Genomic DNA, 21,018 nt, shown 5'->3' with positions numbered 1-21,018 from the left:
AACTGTCAACAGACACTCAAGCTAAAGTTCAAATTATTATTTTCTTTAACATAAAAGTTTACCAACACAAGTGCCAATCAAATGTAAGCAAGTACAGTAACTTACAACTAACTACCCAATAACTCACCCTGCTTGATATTCTGTACTGTGCTGTACAGTATATGCATAAGAGGTATATTAAGCATTATGGCTTAGCAGTACTTAAGCAACATTACCAAGGACACAAATAGTGAGATTATCCTTGTAATGAATTTCAAATTAGAAGTTATTTAATTTGTGTCATTATCTAAGCAGTGGTACTTCAAGTCATTAAAAGAAGAGGTCCTATTTTGTCATAATGCAATGTGAGTGTAAAAGTACAGTACTCCTTTAATGTTACCCCTAGGTATTGCACTGAAACATATGCACTAAAAAAGAACCATTATTGCACTTTAAAATAATTGTAATTTACAAAAGAAGTACACTTAATTTATATTAAACATTTAAAAGTACCCTATTGCCAACTAAATAATTTTCTTTAAGTTCTATCAAATATTGCACAATATAATATAAATTTGGCTAAAACTTCTGAGGAAATATTGCACTGAACATATTGAAAACATGTTCACAACTCATAAAAATATTTTATGCCAACACACTTCACAAACCCACTTGAGGGGTTATTTGTTTAAGAATAATTATTGTATGGTATTACATAAAACAATCAGCCATTGGAAGATCTAAATTTATCTAACCCTTCCTTTCAGAAGAGCTCATGGAAGGGGTGCAAATTTATGAGGTCATACCAGGGGTTCAAAGTTAGCATAACAATGTGTTTGGAATGTGTGTGTGTGTGTAAAAACATTTATAGTTTGTGTAAGGATCCCAAAACCAATGGCAACTCCAAACTCATGACATGCCCCTCAAAACCATTCAATTTTGGTTTGCCTTCCCTAGTATGATTTTTTCCTTTGGGCGCAAGTATCCAGCAGAGTTACTGCATTATATTTATATGAAGGAATCACCTTACAATAATTAATAAGTTCTCACTAAACATCTTTTAGCAACCTCAATATGAGGCATACATTTGTCTTGCAATGCCTCAGTGACACACACTCATTAATTTAAATCTAACAATGCAATGTCCACTGTGTCTCTAATTGCCTTGAATAATCATCCTACACTATTCACTGTAGACAATGTAAAACGAAATTCTAACACAATTATAACATGAAAAACATTATAATATATCTGGCCAACAGGTGCGGATTTACACAGCAATATCGGAAACAGATTCAACAAACTCAAATGTTTATGACACTTCTTCCCGTATAAAATGTACAAATGGTTTTTACACAAATAATCAAAATTGCAATTCCAAAAAATTCATACATGGCAATTTTCACAGTGGAGATCCAATAATTAACATACTGAAAAATACTCAGTTTTGTTTGGTCCACAGCTACCATGTTTTGTTTTTTAGTAGAATATCCCTTGAACACACCTTATAACTCCTCTCCAAAGATCATTCATGCAAACCTCTGGATCCGTTAATTTATTACTTAAGGACAAGCTCTGGAATTAAAATGATTAAAGATTAATTTAAATCTGTCACATAGAAAGATTTTTCTGGGTGTTATCAACACTACCCAAGATACTGGTGGATGGATGCTAACAGCTGCAGGCTTATACAGTACTGTACTGTACTCACATAAGACGAGTTAGTAATTGTTTCCCTCAAGAGCCTTTTTAAAACAATAACTTTCACATCCAAGTTATCCCTCAATTTTCAAAAAAATTTTTTTACTTCATCTGCAATTACTTAAACATCAGGTAGTTAATTGTACTATAGTTGCCCTTATCTTTTTATTACCTATACCAGCATTATTATTTCACATATACAGAGTATATATATAAATGCTTATGGATAATGCCAAGTTATTCAGGGAAATTAAGAACCAAATGGACTGTGAAGAGCTATAAAAAGATTTCAGTCAGCTTCAGGAGTGGTCAAAGCAATGGCTGTTAAGATTCAACGTGACAAAATGCAAGAGGATGCACCTAGGTCGTACCAACAAAAGAGGGGCATATCACATGTCCCAATGAAACGAACAGGACCAGGGTAAATATAGTATGTTGACAATGAACTGAAGTTTTCAGACCATTGAAGGAGAATTAAGTGACTAAGCTAGTGGGTCTTGTAAGAAGGCCATAACCAACTACCCAAGTGGCTAAGAAGCCGATCAGTGGCAAAGAGGGTAAAATATATATAGATAAATATATTTTCTCCAACATTTGAGCCACATCTCCGTACTGTACATTCAAGCATTGAAGATTTGACAGCAGTGAGCAAACATTCTGCTGAAGAATTCTAAGCTGGTTTGGCACTTACAAAAGTGAACAAGAAATGTCTGCTTTTATCTTTAGATTTGCATGCAAAACAGAAATGGTATCCACACTGAGATATTGCAGGTACCTGTATATGAGGATGCAGGAAAGTACATAGACTAAGAATATCAACAGAGCAATACACAACCCCAATGGTAATGAGACTGTATTGAGTATGAAGACATTTCCCCATATAGTGGAACTGCCATGTATACATGGGGAAAAATACAGTATGTATTCTGCCACACACTTCTGTGGCCAGTGGAGACATCTGACAACTCTCTTGTAGTAGTATACACAGATAATCTATGAACTAAAAGCAAAAATAAGGAATTTATTATAAAAATATGCATAAGCAACTGGTTTCATCCAAATGCCGCCCTCACTATGGTTCAAAGCTGGTTCATTCATAAAGGTTTGCTATGTGCTCTGTTTATTACCATGAGAAAGTTGCTAGATATCTCCACTGGCCACCGCAATGTAGAGCAGAATATATTTCCCGAACTGCAGTTTGTGGGTAGTTATATCACCACTGGCAGGAACTACATGCAGCACAACACACTTCCTTCATACCAATCTATGACTCTTGTTATATAAATGCTTCATCAGGGGGTTAACAATCAATTACAATTGCTTCATAATAAGCTTAAGCAAAGTTTGCAACATTCACAGATGCTGTACCTTGCTTTGAAATTTAGCTGTGAGGCAGCTTAGTAAGAGTTTATGCCTATCAAGCATCATGTATCATATCTTGCTTAGCCAGGAAGCAGCAAAATACTACACTTTATAGAATTCTATTAACATTACATTGTACAAAATGCCATGACCCCCACAAAATACCTCCAAGCATTACAAATACCCCTTGGTTTTGATAGAACATGAGAATCGTACATCTTGAGTACAGTACTCTGCCATAGGCTCAAGAGCCACAAGAATGCATATATAAAAAAACAATAAATATTCATACCAGTAATCCATCTTTCCTTTTTCTAGATAGTTTTACTGCTTTAAACATCTTTATGCCCTTATTTAGAATACTGTACCTATATTGTACTGTACTGAAAGAATTTATAATAGTAATACCTGTACACAGAAAATGCCCTAACATTTGCACTCTAGTTTAAGATGAGATACAATTCTTTCACAAATATTTGCAGCTCTATGAATGATATACAGCCATTCAAATCACACTTGAAGAAATAAGTACTGTGGTCATTTTAAAAGCCTGATGATACAATGATGTGTTTCCTTAAATCCAACAACTGATACAGAACTCTCTATATTTACTTTACTCCTGATATTTAGAGAAAAAAATGTCTATATATTAGCTACTCCTCGACTTACGACCACCCGGACACACGATCGCCTCAGTCGTACCAAAATTTTTTCAAATTACGTATTTTCAAGTCCCGACGTTAGTGATTGCGCTGTGTACTAAGAAAATTTTTGTTTGTAATTTACTTTAAAATGGCTGGCAACCTTAAAAGTGAGAGTTTTGTGGTGCTGAGAAGAAAAAAGACACCCATTTCAGATTTTCTATGTATTATTTAAGCATTTTCGACTTACGACCTGGATTTGGGTCCCTAACTCCATTGTAAGTCGAGGAGCAGCTGTAGTAGTATACTGTAAACATTTTTACCAGGTAAGCATTGGGTATATCAAGACATCACATACCATTACAGAACTCTGAATATAAGTACTGTTGTAGAGTTAATGGCCTTGTCATTATAGTACCGACTAGTGTCATACATTCCACTGAAGATCTGAACATACAGGCACAGAGCCCTTGTTCAAGATGCACACAAGTAATTAGAAGACCAATTGAAAAATCTAAGGGAAAAAAATGGTGTTTTATACAGCCATGATAGCCTGTCAAGGATTATCTGTATAATATGAAATTAAAATACACTTGCAATTTCATTATGTCCAAATTTACCTAAAGGTAAAAATTTTTCTGGTCATTTACACATTACAGAATCTATTACATCCAAAATCACTCAAATTATAGGAAATTAGCACAATGAAAAAGACCAATGAAAATATAAACCATAAATACCCAGTAAGTGTCTGTAACATTTAATATTCCCACAAACTGAAGTAGTATAGCACATGGGAATCTCTTAAAACTTGAGTTGCTACACATTCATACATGAAGGGTGTTGAAAATGTATAGAAATCAACAATAAAACAGTTGTCTAAGAGTTCTATAAATTGGTCCAAACTGCGCTAACTCTGATAATATAAAAATGTAAGACTTGAAGGTCGGGGAACAGTGAAATAAAGTACTGTACAGGTGTCCCCAGATTTATGATCTTCCTCTCTACAATATTCCGCATTAACGATGGCGATGTATCAAGACCACACCCCTGTTTACGATGTAAAATAAATAAGCATGAACGATGGTCATTGTCCAACCAATGCGAAAGATGTAATGCATTTCTGTTCACTTGTCAGCTGTGGTCTACCCATGTGCGGCCACCCGATGCACTGAGGTACCAAGCTTTATTCCATGGCATTCGAACATGGCTGTGATCATGCAGCTCAACAATTATCGGTCAGGATTGTTATTATTTTTTTATTACCTTACAGTGAGAAGACATCACTAACATTTACAGTACATCGTATACCTGGTTTGGTGACTGTGAAGTGACTTTTGTTATGATTTTTTGTAACTGTAAAGTGCTTTGCCTCTATTTTTGTGAACATGATGTGAGTAGTGTCAGCTACAAAAACTTTATCATTTTTCAATCTGTTTTGTGACAGTGTGACAAGTGCTTTTACTCTGTTTTTGTTACTGTGAAGTGAGCAGTGTAACTTAGAAAATGTCTGGGAAGGCCAAGGCACCCAGGAAAACCACGTCCCTAGAGGTCAAGCTTGACATTGTGAAGCGGCATGAGACTCCCCAGAGGCTGTGTGGGAGTCAGAGACACATGTCTACTCCACCTTCAAGAGTTCCCTTAGCCTCGAAGTGGACATGTAATGATGATCAGACTTATTCTTGATGATGTGGTTAGTGTTGTTTGTGCTGTAGGTATTGTATAGTATTAGTGTATGATTTTTTTTTTTCGGTGATACATGTGCGTGTTGGATTGGCAGGGAACGTATCCCATTGAACCCCATGTTATAATGATCCCGATGGGGTTTTCAGGAACAAAACCCAATCTTAAATAGCGGGATACCTGTACAGGAAAGCTAATATAAATATAACTAGTGATGATTATGCCCGAGCACCAAGTTCTAACGACGTGTAACGGATCAACAAGACGGACTACAGGGTAAATGTTCATATGAAGTAACACAAAGAGGAGGAGAACAATGGTAGGTAATTTTCTCTTAAGCACTTAATGGTCCTCTTGTGTTGGTATTAGTCATACTCCCAAAGCATATAATAGGAACTTATTAATACAATGTCTAGAGTAAACTTCATGTAACCAAACTATACAGTATATGAATAGGGTGAGGGAAATACTGTAAGCAGAGAGCAGCAGACTACACAATAGGTAATACAGTAGACAAACAGACAGGATAGGGGATATTGAAGAAGGTTGTAAGGTATTGATTTGGAAAAGTGAGTGAGTGAGTGAGTGAGTGAGTGAGTGAGTGAGTGTGTGTGTGTGTGTGTGTGTGTGTGTGTGTGTGTGTGTGTGTGTGTGTCAGATGCTAAAAACTGTAAAACCCACACTGACATTATCAATGCAATTCACATCCTTGCCCACTAACTAAAAATTTTGAACCACTTTCTTAAAACTGACCTGAGTCACTGGATTATTTTTACTGCAAAAGAGAACCATGTCCATGAAGGAATGTTAAAATGAAACAATGGTCGGTTTGTGTATAAAAAATGGCTGGTAAGCGGTAAAACAATGGTTGATTTGCCTCTAAAACCATAATTTACTTTGTACAGTATATAATTTTGTCATAGAAAGCATTTGTTTTGAGTGATTGACTTGCCTATTGATCAGCTACAGTACTGCATCCCCTTCCCCTTACATCTTTCAACAAGCAGGGATACTAAGGTCTGCAGTTGTGAAAGAATCACTGTCACTTTGGAACAAATAATTTTTTTTTCCTGAGAAAAATTTTGTGGTGATGAGATGACAAATTTGGAAAAAGCAAATTATTGATATTAGAAGACTGACAGTAAAAACATAAAAAATGAAGATGTACCCGTCACATAGAGAGTGCATACAAATTTAACGTGTACCCACCTTACAAAAAAAGAATACATGGGAATTTAAGATGTACAGTACCTTTCACAAATAAAAGTACTGTACACCTAAAATCATGGTGTACTCATCACATGTACAAGCAATACTGGTTACTTTATACTGAATAAACTAAAATGGATGCCTTCAAGCAGCTCTCCCTCACAGTTAAACTGAAACATTTATGGTAAGGTATTCTATAAATGTAACACATCTCAGGTTAAAAAAATTTAGCAGTTAACCCTCTGGCACTCCTGACCATGGTTGGAAATCTCACCCCTTCGCAGTCTTTTAACACACGATGCGTCAATGACAGAAACGTTTTTTCATTTTAATAAACATTGGGTAGAGCGATCAAGACCCTAATTGCACCCATAGAGATGCATCTACCAGCCCACGAGACTAGTGGGAGGAACTTAGGCGGTTGATAGGGCCGATCCACTGTTCCCGTGTTTCTGCTTATGGGAAGGGTGTTCTCAGTGTGAGATACGGCTGAGCGGGAGGGGTTGCTCCAGCACAGGAGTGCTTAGCGATGCAATTTGCATTGAAAGACCGCAAGAAGAATAACTACCTAATCACTGAATAACAATTAAAGGGTAACAATTATGTACCTAACATCAGAAAGACTGTCTCCAAACAACATTAATTTTGTCCTCGGAACAAGAGTCTTAACACGAAAATAAAATATTATAACCACTGCATACTGATCAATGAGGACACAAGGGGTGCACTGGCCGATGGTGGAACAGCACTTTGATGGACTAGTACAGTATCCTGTTAAGGTCGGGTTAATTCACTAGCTGCCGAATGATAAGAATCACTGGACCAGCACCGGCCTCACCACTGAAGGAAAAGGCTTGCAAGACTGAAGAGTCACATGTACATATTTCTAATGCAGACTGTGTTCATAGTCAAACATGACATGAAAATATATAGCTGAAGTCCTTGTATGAGAAAATGTAATCAATGGAAAGCAGACCAGAAGATGGTGACAAACAGAAAGATAGAGAGGTAGATGGTGAGATAGTCAAACAGACTGGTGGATGTTGAGATAGACTTGACCAACAATGTTATTGGTGTACTAAAATTTATACATAATTGTTAAACTAAGCCTCAATATAAAAACTTTTCATGGTTGCTCATATTATCATCACACTCAAAGAGACAAAGCAGAGTCCCTTCCTCACAGCATAACATCATGATACCTCAGTGTGTGTGCTAAGTGCCATCACTTCATTTCTTTGGTACATGTGGATTCAGACTTCTTTAGCAACAAATGTTTTAAGCACTGTTTCTTTTTTGTATGGGATTAGCCCACCAGGGCACAGGTCAATGACCCACATGAGGGCCTGGGGACGAAAAGATAATTACAGTGGTCCCTCGGTTAACAAACGCCTCAGTTAACAAAATTTCGGTTAACGAATTACTTTCCATAAGAATCTTCAATTCGGTTAACGAACAAAATTTTTGATTAACGAAATTCTTACGAAAACATGTCAACATGTTTTGGCTTGCTCATCGGCTGGTAGGTTAGTCCGCCAATACAGTAATCGGTTCTAGGGCTTACATTCATTCCCATTGGAGTAAATATCAAGACGGTTGTGTTATTCAATATTTTTCCAAGTTTTAAATTAAAATTATTAGTCATTTTACCACTTATTTAACATAATTGCAGTACAGAGAACTAGTTTTTGGTGTGCCCATCAGCCACTTCACTCACCCACCAAGGCGTCTGTTTGTGTCTCTCTTCAGTGGAGGAAACATCTTGCTTGTGGGTCTCTTGAACACAGAGTATTTTCACGTTTTTACAGTACAATTATTGGTCATTCTGAAATTTATTTAACATGTTGATAATATATAACCCAGTGCAGTGTTGATTTAAAGAAAATAATCTTGAATTACACCTTGTGAACTTAAAATTTTATTGGTGAAATGACGGCATCAAGCATGGGTCCCCTGAAAGGTGATTTCTCCTCCATCCGCATTTCTTTTTCTTCTCCCTTCTCCTCCACCCCCAATTCTAATTTCCATCATCATCATCAACCAGGAGCCTTCTAAATACACACCTCAATGTAAGTGTACTTTACTGCATTTTGTTTATACTTTGTATGTACTTTTTTGTGAGTTGGAACCAATTACCCAATATCCCATTGAAACAACGGATTCAGTTAACGAACGACCTTCTGGAACGAATTGTGTTTGTTAACCGAGGGACCACTGTATAATAATAATAATAATAATAATAATAATAATAATAATAATAATAATAATTAATAAAAAAAAATTAAATAAAAATATAATATAATACTGTACAGTGGTCTCTCGGTTAACAAACACGATTTGTTCCACAGTCGTTTGTTAACCAAATCTATTATTTCAATGGGATATTGGGTAATTGGTTCCAACTCACAAAAAAGTACATACAAAGTATAAACAAAATGCAGTAAAGTACGCTTACTTTGAGGTGTGTATTTAGAATGTTGCTTGATGATGATGGGAATTAGTAGTGGGGGTGGAGGAGGAGAAGGAAGAAGAGACGGAAGTAGGGGTGGAGGAGACAGGAGAAGATAAGCATTTTAATGCTTCTTGGAAGGTGTCACCTTCCATAATAATGTCAGGAACCTCTGGGCTGACAGATTCTCTAACATAAAAATCCTCTCTCCTTTTTGGAGAGGAACACTGGGGGGAATCATGTTTTTCACCCATGCTTGAAGCAGTAATTTCACTAATAAAATTTTAAGTTTGCTAGGTGTAATTAAAGATTATTTTATTTTAATCAACACTGCACTGCACTATATAATATCAATATGTTAACTAAATTTCAGAATGATCAATAATTTTAATGTAAAAACGTAAAAATACTCTGTATTCAAGAGACCAACAAACACGATGTTTCCTCCACTGTAAACAAAGTTAAACAGAGACGCTTTGGCAGGTGAGTCAAACGGCTGATGGGCGCACAAAAAACTAGTTCCCTGTACTGTACTGCATATATACAGGTATTATCAATATGTTAGCTAAATTTTAAAATGACTAACAATTTTAATATAAAAAGAGCACAACCTTCTTGATATTAACTCCACTGGAAACAAATGTTAAAAAGAACTGATTACTGTATTGGCAAACTAGACGATCAACTGATCAGCACAACAAAATGTGTTTGTCGTAAGGATTTTGTTAATCGAAGTTTTGTTTGTTAATTGAACTAAAAATCCTTATGGGGGATAATTCGTTAACAGAAATTTCGTTAATCGAACAGTTTGTTAACCGAGGGACCACTGTATAGCTTAATATTATATATTATAATATATATAATAATAATAATAATAATAATAATATTAATAACGATAATAATGATAATAATAATAATAAAGAAAAAAATCAATTACGAGAAACGATATACAGTGACCCCTCGTTTAACGAACACCTCGGTTAACGTAATTTCGATTAACGAACTGCCTTCCATAAGGATCTTCAATTCGGTTAACGAAGTTCTTAAGAACCGACCTCAACATGTTTTCGCTTGCACTGACCGGGCAACCAGCTTTAGTATCAGTCCGCCAATACATTAATCGGTTCTAGGGCTTAAATTCCTTACTATTTTAGTAAATATCAAGAAGTTTATACTATTCAATAATTTTAAAAGTTTAATATTCAATTTTTTAGTCATTTTAACAATTATTGAACATAATTGAAGGTAAAGTGACTAGTTTAATGCGCGGCATCCAGCCTCTTAACACAGCAAACAGGAGTTAGTCTCTCTCTGTTTTCACTGGAGGTAACATCTTGCTTGAGACTCTCTTCAACTAAACGCTTTTTTCTGTGTTTCCAAGTCATTTTGAAATATATTTTACATATTGACAATATATAATGCAGTGCAGTGTTGATTTAAAAAAATAATCTTGAATTACACCAAGAGAGCTAAAATTTTATGGGTGAAATGGCGCCATGGGTGACTTCTCTTCCACCCCAATGCCTTCTCTTCTTCCTTCTCCTCCACCCCCATTCTAAATCCCATCATCATCATCATCATCCAGGAGCCTTCTACATACACACCTCAAAGTAAGTGAACTTTTCTACCATTTTTGTTGAATTTAGGAAATATTCGGTGAGCTGGAACCAATTACCCAAAAACCCATTGAAACAATGGTTTCGGTTAACGAACTTTTCGGTTAACGAACGACCTTCTGGAACGGATTGAGTTCGTTAACGGAGGGGTCACTGTACATATGTAAATTGTGCTGTCAAAGTAAGAGAAACAACTATGTGTAAATGAGGCAGAAAGTCAGATCAGCAACCTGGGACTTGTTCACAATTTTTATGATGCCATATGGCAACAGGGTCTACCATTAGACAACACATTATGCTTCCAATATCTTCCCAGACGATAGTACCTCCATTTGATAGCTGCCTACTACCTACTACACAGAAATACATAAAACACACTGACTGGAAAGACAATGGCCGAGTCACCCTACCAGATTCTGGTATGTACGGTAGATTACTGGATACAGCAGCCAAGAGAGTGGATACTGAATATACTGCACAATATAGGATTCTTTCCTCTGGTAGGGTTGAAGGAACTACTGTATCACATTAATGTTGATGTAAACAAAGGCTAAAATAGTTCAGAATATATTGATACCTACTTGAGTAAGGTTATATTCATACCAAAAACACTTATAAAATTGAAGAATATTATAACATGTACCGGTATACCTTTGAACGAGGGCAATAAGTCAAAGTAACATTACAGATAAAAATGAGATACAATGGTTTAGCAATATATAAAAAAAATGTCAAATTTTATACATACATATGCAGTATATATTCAGGAGTTAAAATATATGCAACCATAATATATTACACAAACACACCTATCACTCACTCGCTTACTCACTCACACAATTTTTCTTCCACTGACCTTTGAACCCCTCGCCCATGCCTTTGACCTCTAACATTTCATCCAGAATTTGGTGTGCCACACATTGGGGTACAGCATCATTTGAATTTCTTCAATGGGCATGAAATTATCGATTTGACATGAAATATGAGGCAGCTGCACAGACAACAGACAGGTGAACAAAATAGTGACTACAGTAAATCCTCTCTCAGAACATATGTGGGAGCACTAAATTAAATCAGGGAGACGTTTCAAATAAAATATACAACAACACTCTTAAATGCGACACCAGTAAACAATCTACTGTATACTGTACTGTATATCACGAGTATTATTTCAAGTTTTCCTCATTTAAGTAGTATGAAGATTAAGATCATTTGACACACTAAGAAGTGATTCAAGGAGGGAGAATACGATATAATTACAAAATCTCTTAAAATTATTCCATAATATTCTCTAACAGTTCTCAGCAAGATCTACAGTAGAACCTTCACAATTTCATGTACCAAGTTTTTGAACTATGATTTAGTTTACTTTTACTTCACTATTATCTGACTTGTATTATGATACTTCTAAAAATGCAACACTGCCATTTTCACCAAAATTCACCAAAAAAATAAAAAATAAAATAAATACCCATGAAAATATTTAACAAAACATTAAGGAGACCCTCTGCCTAGAATATTACAAGAAAACATATGGAAATGCAGAAAATACAAGTCTAGCCTCATGCCATTCCTGTGCTATATGAAAGTTTGGATGTCATGCAGCAATTTTTTCCCTGACAAAATAATAAATTTTTATAAACCAATTTTGAGCGCCTCTACTTGCAAAAATCTCCATTTTCTAATTGCTGTGTTTTTATTATTATTATGTATCTAATTATGCAATTTTTTTAAATACAATACAGTACATAAAAAATAACTAACTACACCGAACGGCATCTGCTCTCCAGCTTGACTGATGAAGTCAAGAGTGAGCTAGGTGGGACGCCTCAGTGTATCTATGCTTGAGATCCCTCTGCCTATCTTACAAACAATATTTCTGCAGCTTTATTGTACAAGCCTACCCAAAGCTTCCTAAGAAGAGGCGTACCAACAGAAGTTGATAAAACATGGAAGGGAACATAAAGAATGACAGAGTTGCTGCTGAGGGCAGAGACGTCGCCACTGCCGCAACATATGTGACCCATGCAGCCACCATCTTGGTATGCCCAGGGCAAATGAAGCCAACACAGCTGTGAATGGGTATTTAACTTTATAAAGGAGCCAGTGAAGGTGGTAGGCTCATCTTGTATAACAAAGGCTTAAGTGGTGCATCTTTACTACATCTAATAGGCTGTCAGGCTCAGGTAGTATTCTCTGCTGCACGTACCACACTAGGCCCTCAAGCCTCAGGGACCATCTTTTTCACTAGGGTCAGTGGCCCCTTCGTCATATCGTAATTTAATGTATAACTAATAATTATGGTTCATAAATACTGTGTATATACAGTACCTGTATAGTGTTGTTCATACCCCCTAGCTGCCCTTATTATAAGCTACCATACATTTTAAGTTGGCAAATTGTCAACTTGATCACAATGTCGGTCAATACGATATGGTACATAAACATGTGAGGTTCTACTGTCTATAAAAAATACCAGATCTTTACTTCCTTGAACACACAGTATGAGCCCCTTCTAATTATCTCACTTCCCATGACAACAATAACACTATAAGGCAGTCTTTGGTTACTCTCCCATTGGTGACATTCCAAACATAAATGATACATACAATTAGGGAAAGATAATGAAATAATACAATACCTGTACAACACAGAAGTTCAATACTGTATTTGTAATAAAAATTATTAATCTTCAAATGTGAATTCGAAAATAAACATATAAAATCAAAAGTGACATAAAGGTCAATCAAGTATGGAACATTAACCTTGATATACTGAAGAAGAAACACACAAACCTCTTAGATAATTGTTTACATAACAGGTCCTAAGAGCATTGTCAGTCAAGAACCATAGCATCCTGGAAATATGCTAGAATGAAGAGCAATGCGACGCCAATAAATATACCAAGGTTTTGGAGCAAGAGAATAATAACTGCACTCTTCCAACCTTCTTCTGCTGCTTTGTTGGCAACCTCATTCATCTCTGGCACCTGAGAAGATCATGAGAACGGTTACAGTGGATATAATGCCAAACACCTTCCAAGATTAAGTGCACAGAACCAATTTATATTCATTTATGATACAATCCATTAGTACTTTCAACAAGTCTGAATCCCAACACAGATCATTGAAATACTTTAACCCAATAACTGTAGTATTTGAGAAATCAAGAGTTCCCCCATCTACAGTATTGAGAGAGAGAGAGAGAGAGAAAAAAGGCATATAAAAAAATCCTCTTGAAATTGAAAATATAAATTTTAGAAGGCAAAAATAACAAATAAAAACTTTGTATTCATCATGGGTGGTGAGTTATAAGTGAGGCAGAGTGCAACTGGCAACTGCTGAGCCCTGGTTGTTTGTTGTGATGAAAGAGGTGGTGGTGGTGTTGCAGCCTTTGTGTAGGTGGTGAGCCAGACTGTGATGTTGTAGGTGTGGGGCCACTGAGGACGAGAGGAGAGGTGAGGGGCCACTGAGGATAGAAGGAGAGGTGAGGGGCCACTGAGGACAGGAGGAGAGGTGAGGTGAGGGACCACTAAGGGCAGGAGGAGAGGCGAGGGACCACTGAGGGCAAGAGGAAGGGTAAGGTACCACTGAGGGCAGGAGGAGAGGTGAGGCACCACTGAGGGCAGGAGGAAGGGTGAGGGGGTAGGAGGGTGACTAGGTGTAAATAACTCCAAATCATTCAAAATGATGATAGCAATCTGATTCTGAGACTCCTTTAGCCTTCTTTCTCACTCCAGAGTGTATACCAATTATTGACTTTCCATTACTGTATTAGTATGATGTTTGGTACACAGCTTTAAATTCATGGTACCAAATGCCAATTGTCTTATCACAACAATGATACTTTTGTCATAAATCATCTGAAGGTCTAGTATTAAAAGGTTCAAAATCAAATTTACAAGATTATAAAATATGAGGTCAATGAAATCATTCCCTTTACATTTTCTCATTGTAATACAGTATCTCCATTAGCCAGAACTCTCCGATAGCCGGAATTAAAATTGCTCAGGAAACTCTCTCCAATTTTTTTTTACGGGTTTGAGAACAAATTCCAAGGATGAAAATCAGACACATTTTCCGGAAATTCTGAGAAAATTTCCAGGTACAGCAAAGCCTCGAATAATGACGTTAATGTGGCCTTCAATATTGCAGTGTAAGGTGAATCACTGTATTGCGAATCATTAATTACCATTAAAATAAAGCAATAATAATGAGATGCATTCCCAAGAGTGACCTTTTCATATCTTTTGTGTGGCTTTTTACCCTCTTTTCCCCCCAAAACAATACAATTAATGAAAATTGAAAACTATATTCTTTAAATAATGTTTCTGAATGCATCTTATACAATATAAATGAATAATAATATGGTCACACAAGAGGAGATGGGACGCCATTGTTTTCGTTTGTGTTTACAGCCGGGAGTCCGGGACGATAGTTCTACACGAGAAAATTAAGAAAATAAGACCCTGGTTGTAGCTGTAGTAAAATTAATGTAAAAAATTAATATGGTTGTTTTAAGTAATGTTATTTAATGTTAAAAATGGAACAAAGGAAGTAGCTAACCATTAATGGTAAAGAAAAAAAGTGAGATTGCATATGTAAGTGAGCACATGTGAAAACATATCATCATTGTTCTACATAAGAATATGAAAGCAACACTTATTTACTCTTCATATATACTTTAATTAATGTTTCTGAATTTAAAAAAAAATCTACCCACCAGTGGTGGTAAAGTTCAAAACAAGGACAGCCAATGTTGTTGTGTGTGTTTTTACTTGAATGATGAAGTTGCCAAGTCATCAGGTTCAACTCTAGCTGAAGACGTAGAACATAAAAACTTTTTCTGTGATGTTTTTAAATTTTATTTAACTTTATCTGTATTATTTTTGTTGGTTTATTAGGATGTTGCTTTATTACAGGTAGTAATTCGCCCAAAAAGTAGGGTAAATAAGGCAAAATTTAGCCAAACATTGAAAGTTTTCCCCTTTAGAGATAAATAACAGCTATATGATCAGAGCAAGAGAAACATCCAAAACTAATTGATACTTTAGGTGGTGTATTTAGAGGATATATGAGTCATCAGGAGGAAGAGGTGTAGGAAATGTGATATAAGGTACCAAGATGTGAAATGACTGTTAAGTGAAAGTAAAGAGGTGGTGCAGTAAATAAAATGTTACAATATATCTAGTCTTAGAGCATTACAAAGTTATTCTGACCCACATTAAATGTACAGTTTCTTAAGTTCAATAGTAGTGTGTTTTTAAACTCCTAGTTATAGGAAGAAAATTATTATGCAAATGTTTGAAAATCCATGTCATGACCTCAATTATCTTGAACCTTAAGCATCCCATCATGGATATAACCCACACCCACTGTTGACACTTACACTGTGCAGCCAGTAAATACTGGGTAAGAAAATGCCTGTACAGTAAACCCTTGCCATTTGCGGGTTTGCGATTCACGGTAAGCAGATGGCGGCTAGGTTGCAAGCCTCTCCCGCAGTGCAACAAGTCACCCTATGCGCCCACAGCATCTCCTCTCCCCCTGTTCGCGCTCAACCATTGCCTGTGACGCAGCAACTCATGTTGTACTCTCAAAACTTTAGTGTTTCCGAGTGAAAATTGCCCCTAAAAGACTGCCTAGTGTCAGTGCTAGTGATGCGAGTGAAGTGAAACGTAAAATGCAGAAGTCAGTGATGACCCTGACAAAGAATGTTGAATTATTAGACAAGTTAAAGGAGGAGATGATTGCTGCTGCGGCTGATCAGCTGTTTGGTGTGAACGAATCCACAGTGCGGTACATAAGAAAGAATGAACAAAAAATTTGTGATTCTGTTCAAGCGAGTGCTCCTGCAAGTGCTAAAGTGGCGCTACCCCTTAACACCACTGCTCTTATTCAGCCCCTCGATCAGGGTGTAATACGCACCTTCAAGGCATACTACACCCGACACTCTTTTGGTCGGATCCGTAGTGCCATGGACGCAGACCCTGACCTTGATGTAAGCAAGTGTTGGAAGGAGTACAGCATTGCAGACTGCATTACCAACATCAGTGAAGCATTCAATGACCTCAAACCAGACAGTGAATGCTTGTTGGCAAACATTATGGCCTCAGTGTGCGAATAAATTCCAGGGATTTCCGTCCATAGTAAAGGATGTGAATGACATTGTGAGTGTTGCCTGTCAATTGGGTGGTGAGGGGTTGGTTGGCATGGCCACTGAAGATGTGGAAGAGCTGATTGATGGGCATGGAAAGATATTGACAGAACAGAATTTGGAAGAATTGGTAAGAAGTGCTGAGGAAGATGAAGCAGTAGAAATTATGGAATTGTCAACAAGAAGGTTGGGGCTTGAAAAATTTTGGTGAACTATTTCGACATGTGAAGGTGGTAATTGATTTCATTGTTGACCACGACCCTTCCATGGAACGTAGACTTAAGATGGTCTGAGAAATCAACCAGGTATTGTTTCCCTACCAGGAAATGTTTAAAGACCTCAAAACCAAGAGGAAACAACTACCAATCATGATGTTTTTCAAGAAAGAACCAGCTGCTCACCCAGCTGATTCGTCTCCCTCCCTCATTCAGTCAGCTGCTACCGCCGCTGCTCCACCCAGCCACCTGCCCCCCAGCTGTGCACCTCTCCACCAACCACCACTCCACCACCTGCCTCTCCACCAACCACCACTCCACCACCTGCCTCTCCACCAACCACCACTCCACCACCTGCCTCTCCACCAACCACCACTCCACCACCTGCCTCTCCACCAACCACCATTCCACCACCTGCCTCCACCAACCACCACTCCACCACCTGCCTCTCCACCAACCACCACTCCACCACCTGCCTCTCCACCAACCACCACTCCACCACCTGCCTCTCCACCAACCACCACTCCACCACCTGCCTCTCCACCAACCACCATTGCAACACCCTCTTCCAACAGTGATCCTGATGATCCCCCTATGCTTCAGTAACCAGATGTCTCCCTATGTACAGTACACCACTTCATTAAGATCCAAACTTCCACATATGAATATAAGCAGTATTGGTGACTTGAGTTTCTCATACACAGTATAGGTGTATATTAGAGCACTAAGGTAGTATAAGTTGCTATTCATGGTTTTGCCAATTTGCGCCATTCCTTGGAACCTAACCCTCGTGAAGGGCAAGGGTTTACTGTGCAATAAAGTCTCTTGTTTATGAAGATACCTTCCTGAATGGAGATCACAACCAAGGTGATTGCTCTAACCACCTGGCTCTGATAATCAATGGAGAGATCAAAGCTAGGGTGGAAATATCGATATTCAGTTTGAAAAGTATGGGTTGAAGTACAGGTGCTCCTCTACTTAAGAACGTTCAACTTACAAACTTTCAGAGATACAAACATCATCACTGAAGGGGGTTACCTTCCAGAACAGGTGTTTAATGTGGATGAGACTGGATTATTTTGAAGAAAATTCCAGATAGAACAAACATTACCTAAGAGGAGAAGAGTGAGCCAGGTTTTAAGACTGTATTAAAGGGTATAGCTGTACTAAATATCAATAATCTTTTCATTTTTTACAATATGTTTGGTATCTACAAGAGTAAAGTTGGACTTACAAACAAGCCTCAGGAATGTAACGCGTTCATAAGTAGAGGAGCACCTGTACTGGTTAGATCTGAATGAGCAATCATTCAATATGGTGAAAAACTGCATATCAGACAATGATCATCTTGTTCTGGTGTGAATATAAGGTTCATGTTACATCATTCTGTCTTCTACTCTTACTGTTAAGTCATTACGGCATATGCTTACCATGTCCACCAGAGCTATGTAGAGGAACATCCCCGCTGCCAAGGCAAATATGGCCGTGGTGTCCTGTGTAAACTCTCCTAAACATATGCCAAATATAAGACCAAGATAACAGGTTGTAGCAGACAAAAAATTATATGAAACAGCCTGTTTCATGGTCATACCAGCATTCAAGAGTACTGCAAAGTCACCTGTGGCAATAAAAAACAAAAAATATTATAAATTTAATTTAAATAACTAAATAAACTTAACATACGAATGTATTGCTGTCAGTTACTTTAAACAACTGTATACAAGCAGCATCACCAAGATATACATGTAGCACCTCCCCCTCACAGTTATTCTCACTCAAGGCTCAGTATTGATATTCTTACTTCCCCTGCATTACTTACTCACCTAATTCATGTGGTAGTTCTTCACACATAACTGCCAAGCTTATGGAAATTCCTGTTAATATTGATTCAGAAAATGCTGCTCCAATGGACACTCCATCAATGAAATTATGAAATCCATCTCCAAAGATGATCATCCACGCAACAGTTTTAATGACAGAGTCTTCACCTTGTTTGAATTCTTCGGCGTAGTTGTGGGAGTGTGTATTCTGTGGTCGCTGTTAAAACAATAGAAAATGTTAAAACTGTAGACACAATGTAGAAGAGGTTAACTTTTTTTATACCAAACTTTGCTTTTATTTGCATTTTCCAGATTTTGTACAGTCCCGGACGAAAGTTTTCGCTACAACAGCAGACCCATCGTCCAGTAAGGGTGGGCCGACTTTACACCATCCACCGTGACTGTAATGAGAACTTTCGTCCGGGACTAAACTCATGAATTCACATTAAAGGTGACCTAATGGAATGAGACCTGCAAAACTGTAAGTGCAATTTAATAAAGACCTTACAAAAACTATGGTTCCTCACATTCAAACCAGAAACCAAACCTAACCTAACCTCCCTTAAGTTGGGTAACCTAATTACCTTAAAAATCCTCACATGTAACTTGAGAAGTGAGGATAATTGTACAATGCCGTGTCTCCAATCATCCTCTGACTCAATATTAAAGAGGAATACTAAATATAATTTGAACCACATCCTTACTAGACTAAGGGAATGCACACTGTTGGATGACATACTGTAGTACAGTACATATTTTAGGAAAAGAAACTCTCAAAGCTGCTCAATGAAAACAAGACAATGCACCAGTCACCAGGCCTCAAAAAATTTTCATAATGTTTACAGGTAAAATGTGGAAAATACAGAACAATTCATAGTAAGAAATATTTGGTACTTACCTGATGTATCCTAAGGTGTGAATTACTGTAAGTCTTATAAAAAATGTGCTCTGCATGTGTATCATACCACAACCACCGCCTTAAAATATCAGAGTAACAGTTAAGAAATTTTGGGCTGGGACACGGCTTGCCAGAAAATAACTGTTGAAAGCAATGGACTGGATATAGCCCTACAGATTAGATATGTAGCATGAAAGATGTCATCCTTTTACCACCAAGCTGGTACAACATGAAGTCATTACAAACAAACACTCACAAACCAACTTAAAGAAAGGAAATCATCCAATTTTATCTTCCACACCACCAGTAACTACACGGTCCAGCCTAACTAGAATTAAGGAGGCACACATTCACCTTATATCACAGCGAGAAGAATAATTACACAGACAAGTATTTCTTCAGCTTAATGAAGGGCTGAGGGGGCTCTTTGTAAATCTAGTTTATAATATCCTAATGAGATGTAATCTGTGCAGTGAAAAAATTGAGCTGTGCATCATGTTTTACTACACTCCCATGTCTTAAAGGCAAACTGTAACCTCTAATCCCTTAAATTTGAGAAATAGCTCTTATTGGAGGATCAAGTGATCTCTGGATCACCTACAGTTGTGCTTGTATAAAGGGTTTACTGGTAAAACCACATATGCTATGGCATACATGTTCACAAAGTGTAACTAAGTTATAATAAGTCAGACCAATTTATGTATAATCACTATCAAATGGCTCTGATGGTTAATGTGCAGTTCAGCAATTCTAGGTAAACCTCAGCATGCTCATAGCTACTTTACTGTTGATACATGGAACTGTTGTATGCTGAAAACAGATTGACCAAAGATTCATTACCATGTTTGATGCTTATAAGAAGTCTGAAGAGTTGTGTGCTATCAAGCATCTACCTATCCTCCAGTTCTCCAAAAATTCTCTTAACTTACATCTTTTGTATTTGTATTTCCAAGTCTTCATACAGTAGCCCTCCATCACCCCTGCATCAAACTTATTTTCTTCCCTTGGCACCAGGCTCCCTCTCAAGACCTCGAGGGAGCCTACTTCTCCAAAACAAGTGTGATGCAACACTCCACAGGACTTTAGTCTTAAATGGTCTTCATAAATAAACGGTAAAATTGTTCTATTATGTTGTTCTTTTATTTCATTTATACAATGTTTATATCTGAGCTTGTGTACATTCTGACCCCAATGCAAATTTCCAGCATACTGTACTGTTTGTTTTCTTTGTTTGGCAATATTAGGAAATATAACTTTTCATTATTTCTTCTATAGTAAAATGCACAAAA

At 37.1% G+C, this 21,018-nt stretch overlaps 1 protein-coding gene across 3 annotated transcripts in view; it reads right to left on the bottom strand.

Moving 5' to 3' along the window:
- Positions 1-11,191: 11,191 nt before the first annotated feature.
- LOC121860427 (metal cation symporter ZIP14-like) overlaps positions 11,192-21,018 on the bottom strand; it is a 53,568-nt gene continuing 43,741 nt past the window's right edge. For all 3 annotated transcript variants that reach the window (XM_042357584.1, XM_042357583.1, XM_042357585.1), the window contains 3 exons: positions 18,835-19,048; positions 18,442-18,629; positions 11,192-13,629 (listed from right to left, as the gene is read on the bottom strand). In XM_042357584.1, coding sequence (XP_042213518.1) covers positions 13,477-13,629; positions 18,442-18,629; positions 18,835-19,048 — 555 coding nt within the window. In that variant the 3' untranslated portion in view covers positions 11,192-13,476. The remainder of the gene's footprint in view (positions 13,630-18,441; positions 18,630-18,834; positions 19,049-21,018) is intronic.

This window comes from Homarus americanus, unplaced genomic scaffold, assembly GCF_018991925.1.
Source record: "Homarus americanus isolate GMGI-L3 unplaced genomic scaffold, GMGI_Hamer_2.0 scaffold28051, whole genome shotgun sequence".
In the NCBI taxonomy this organism is placed as follows: Eukaryota; Metazoa; Arthropoda; class Malacostraca; order Decapoda; family Nephropidae; genus Homarus; species Homarus americanus.
Note: the sequence above shows the minus strand (reverse complement) of the source record. Positions and strands in the feature narration are given on the sequence as shown.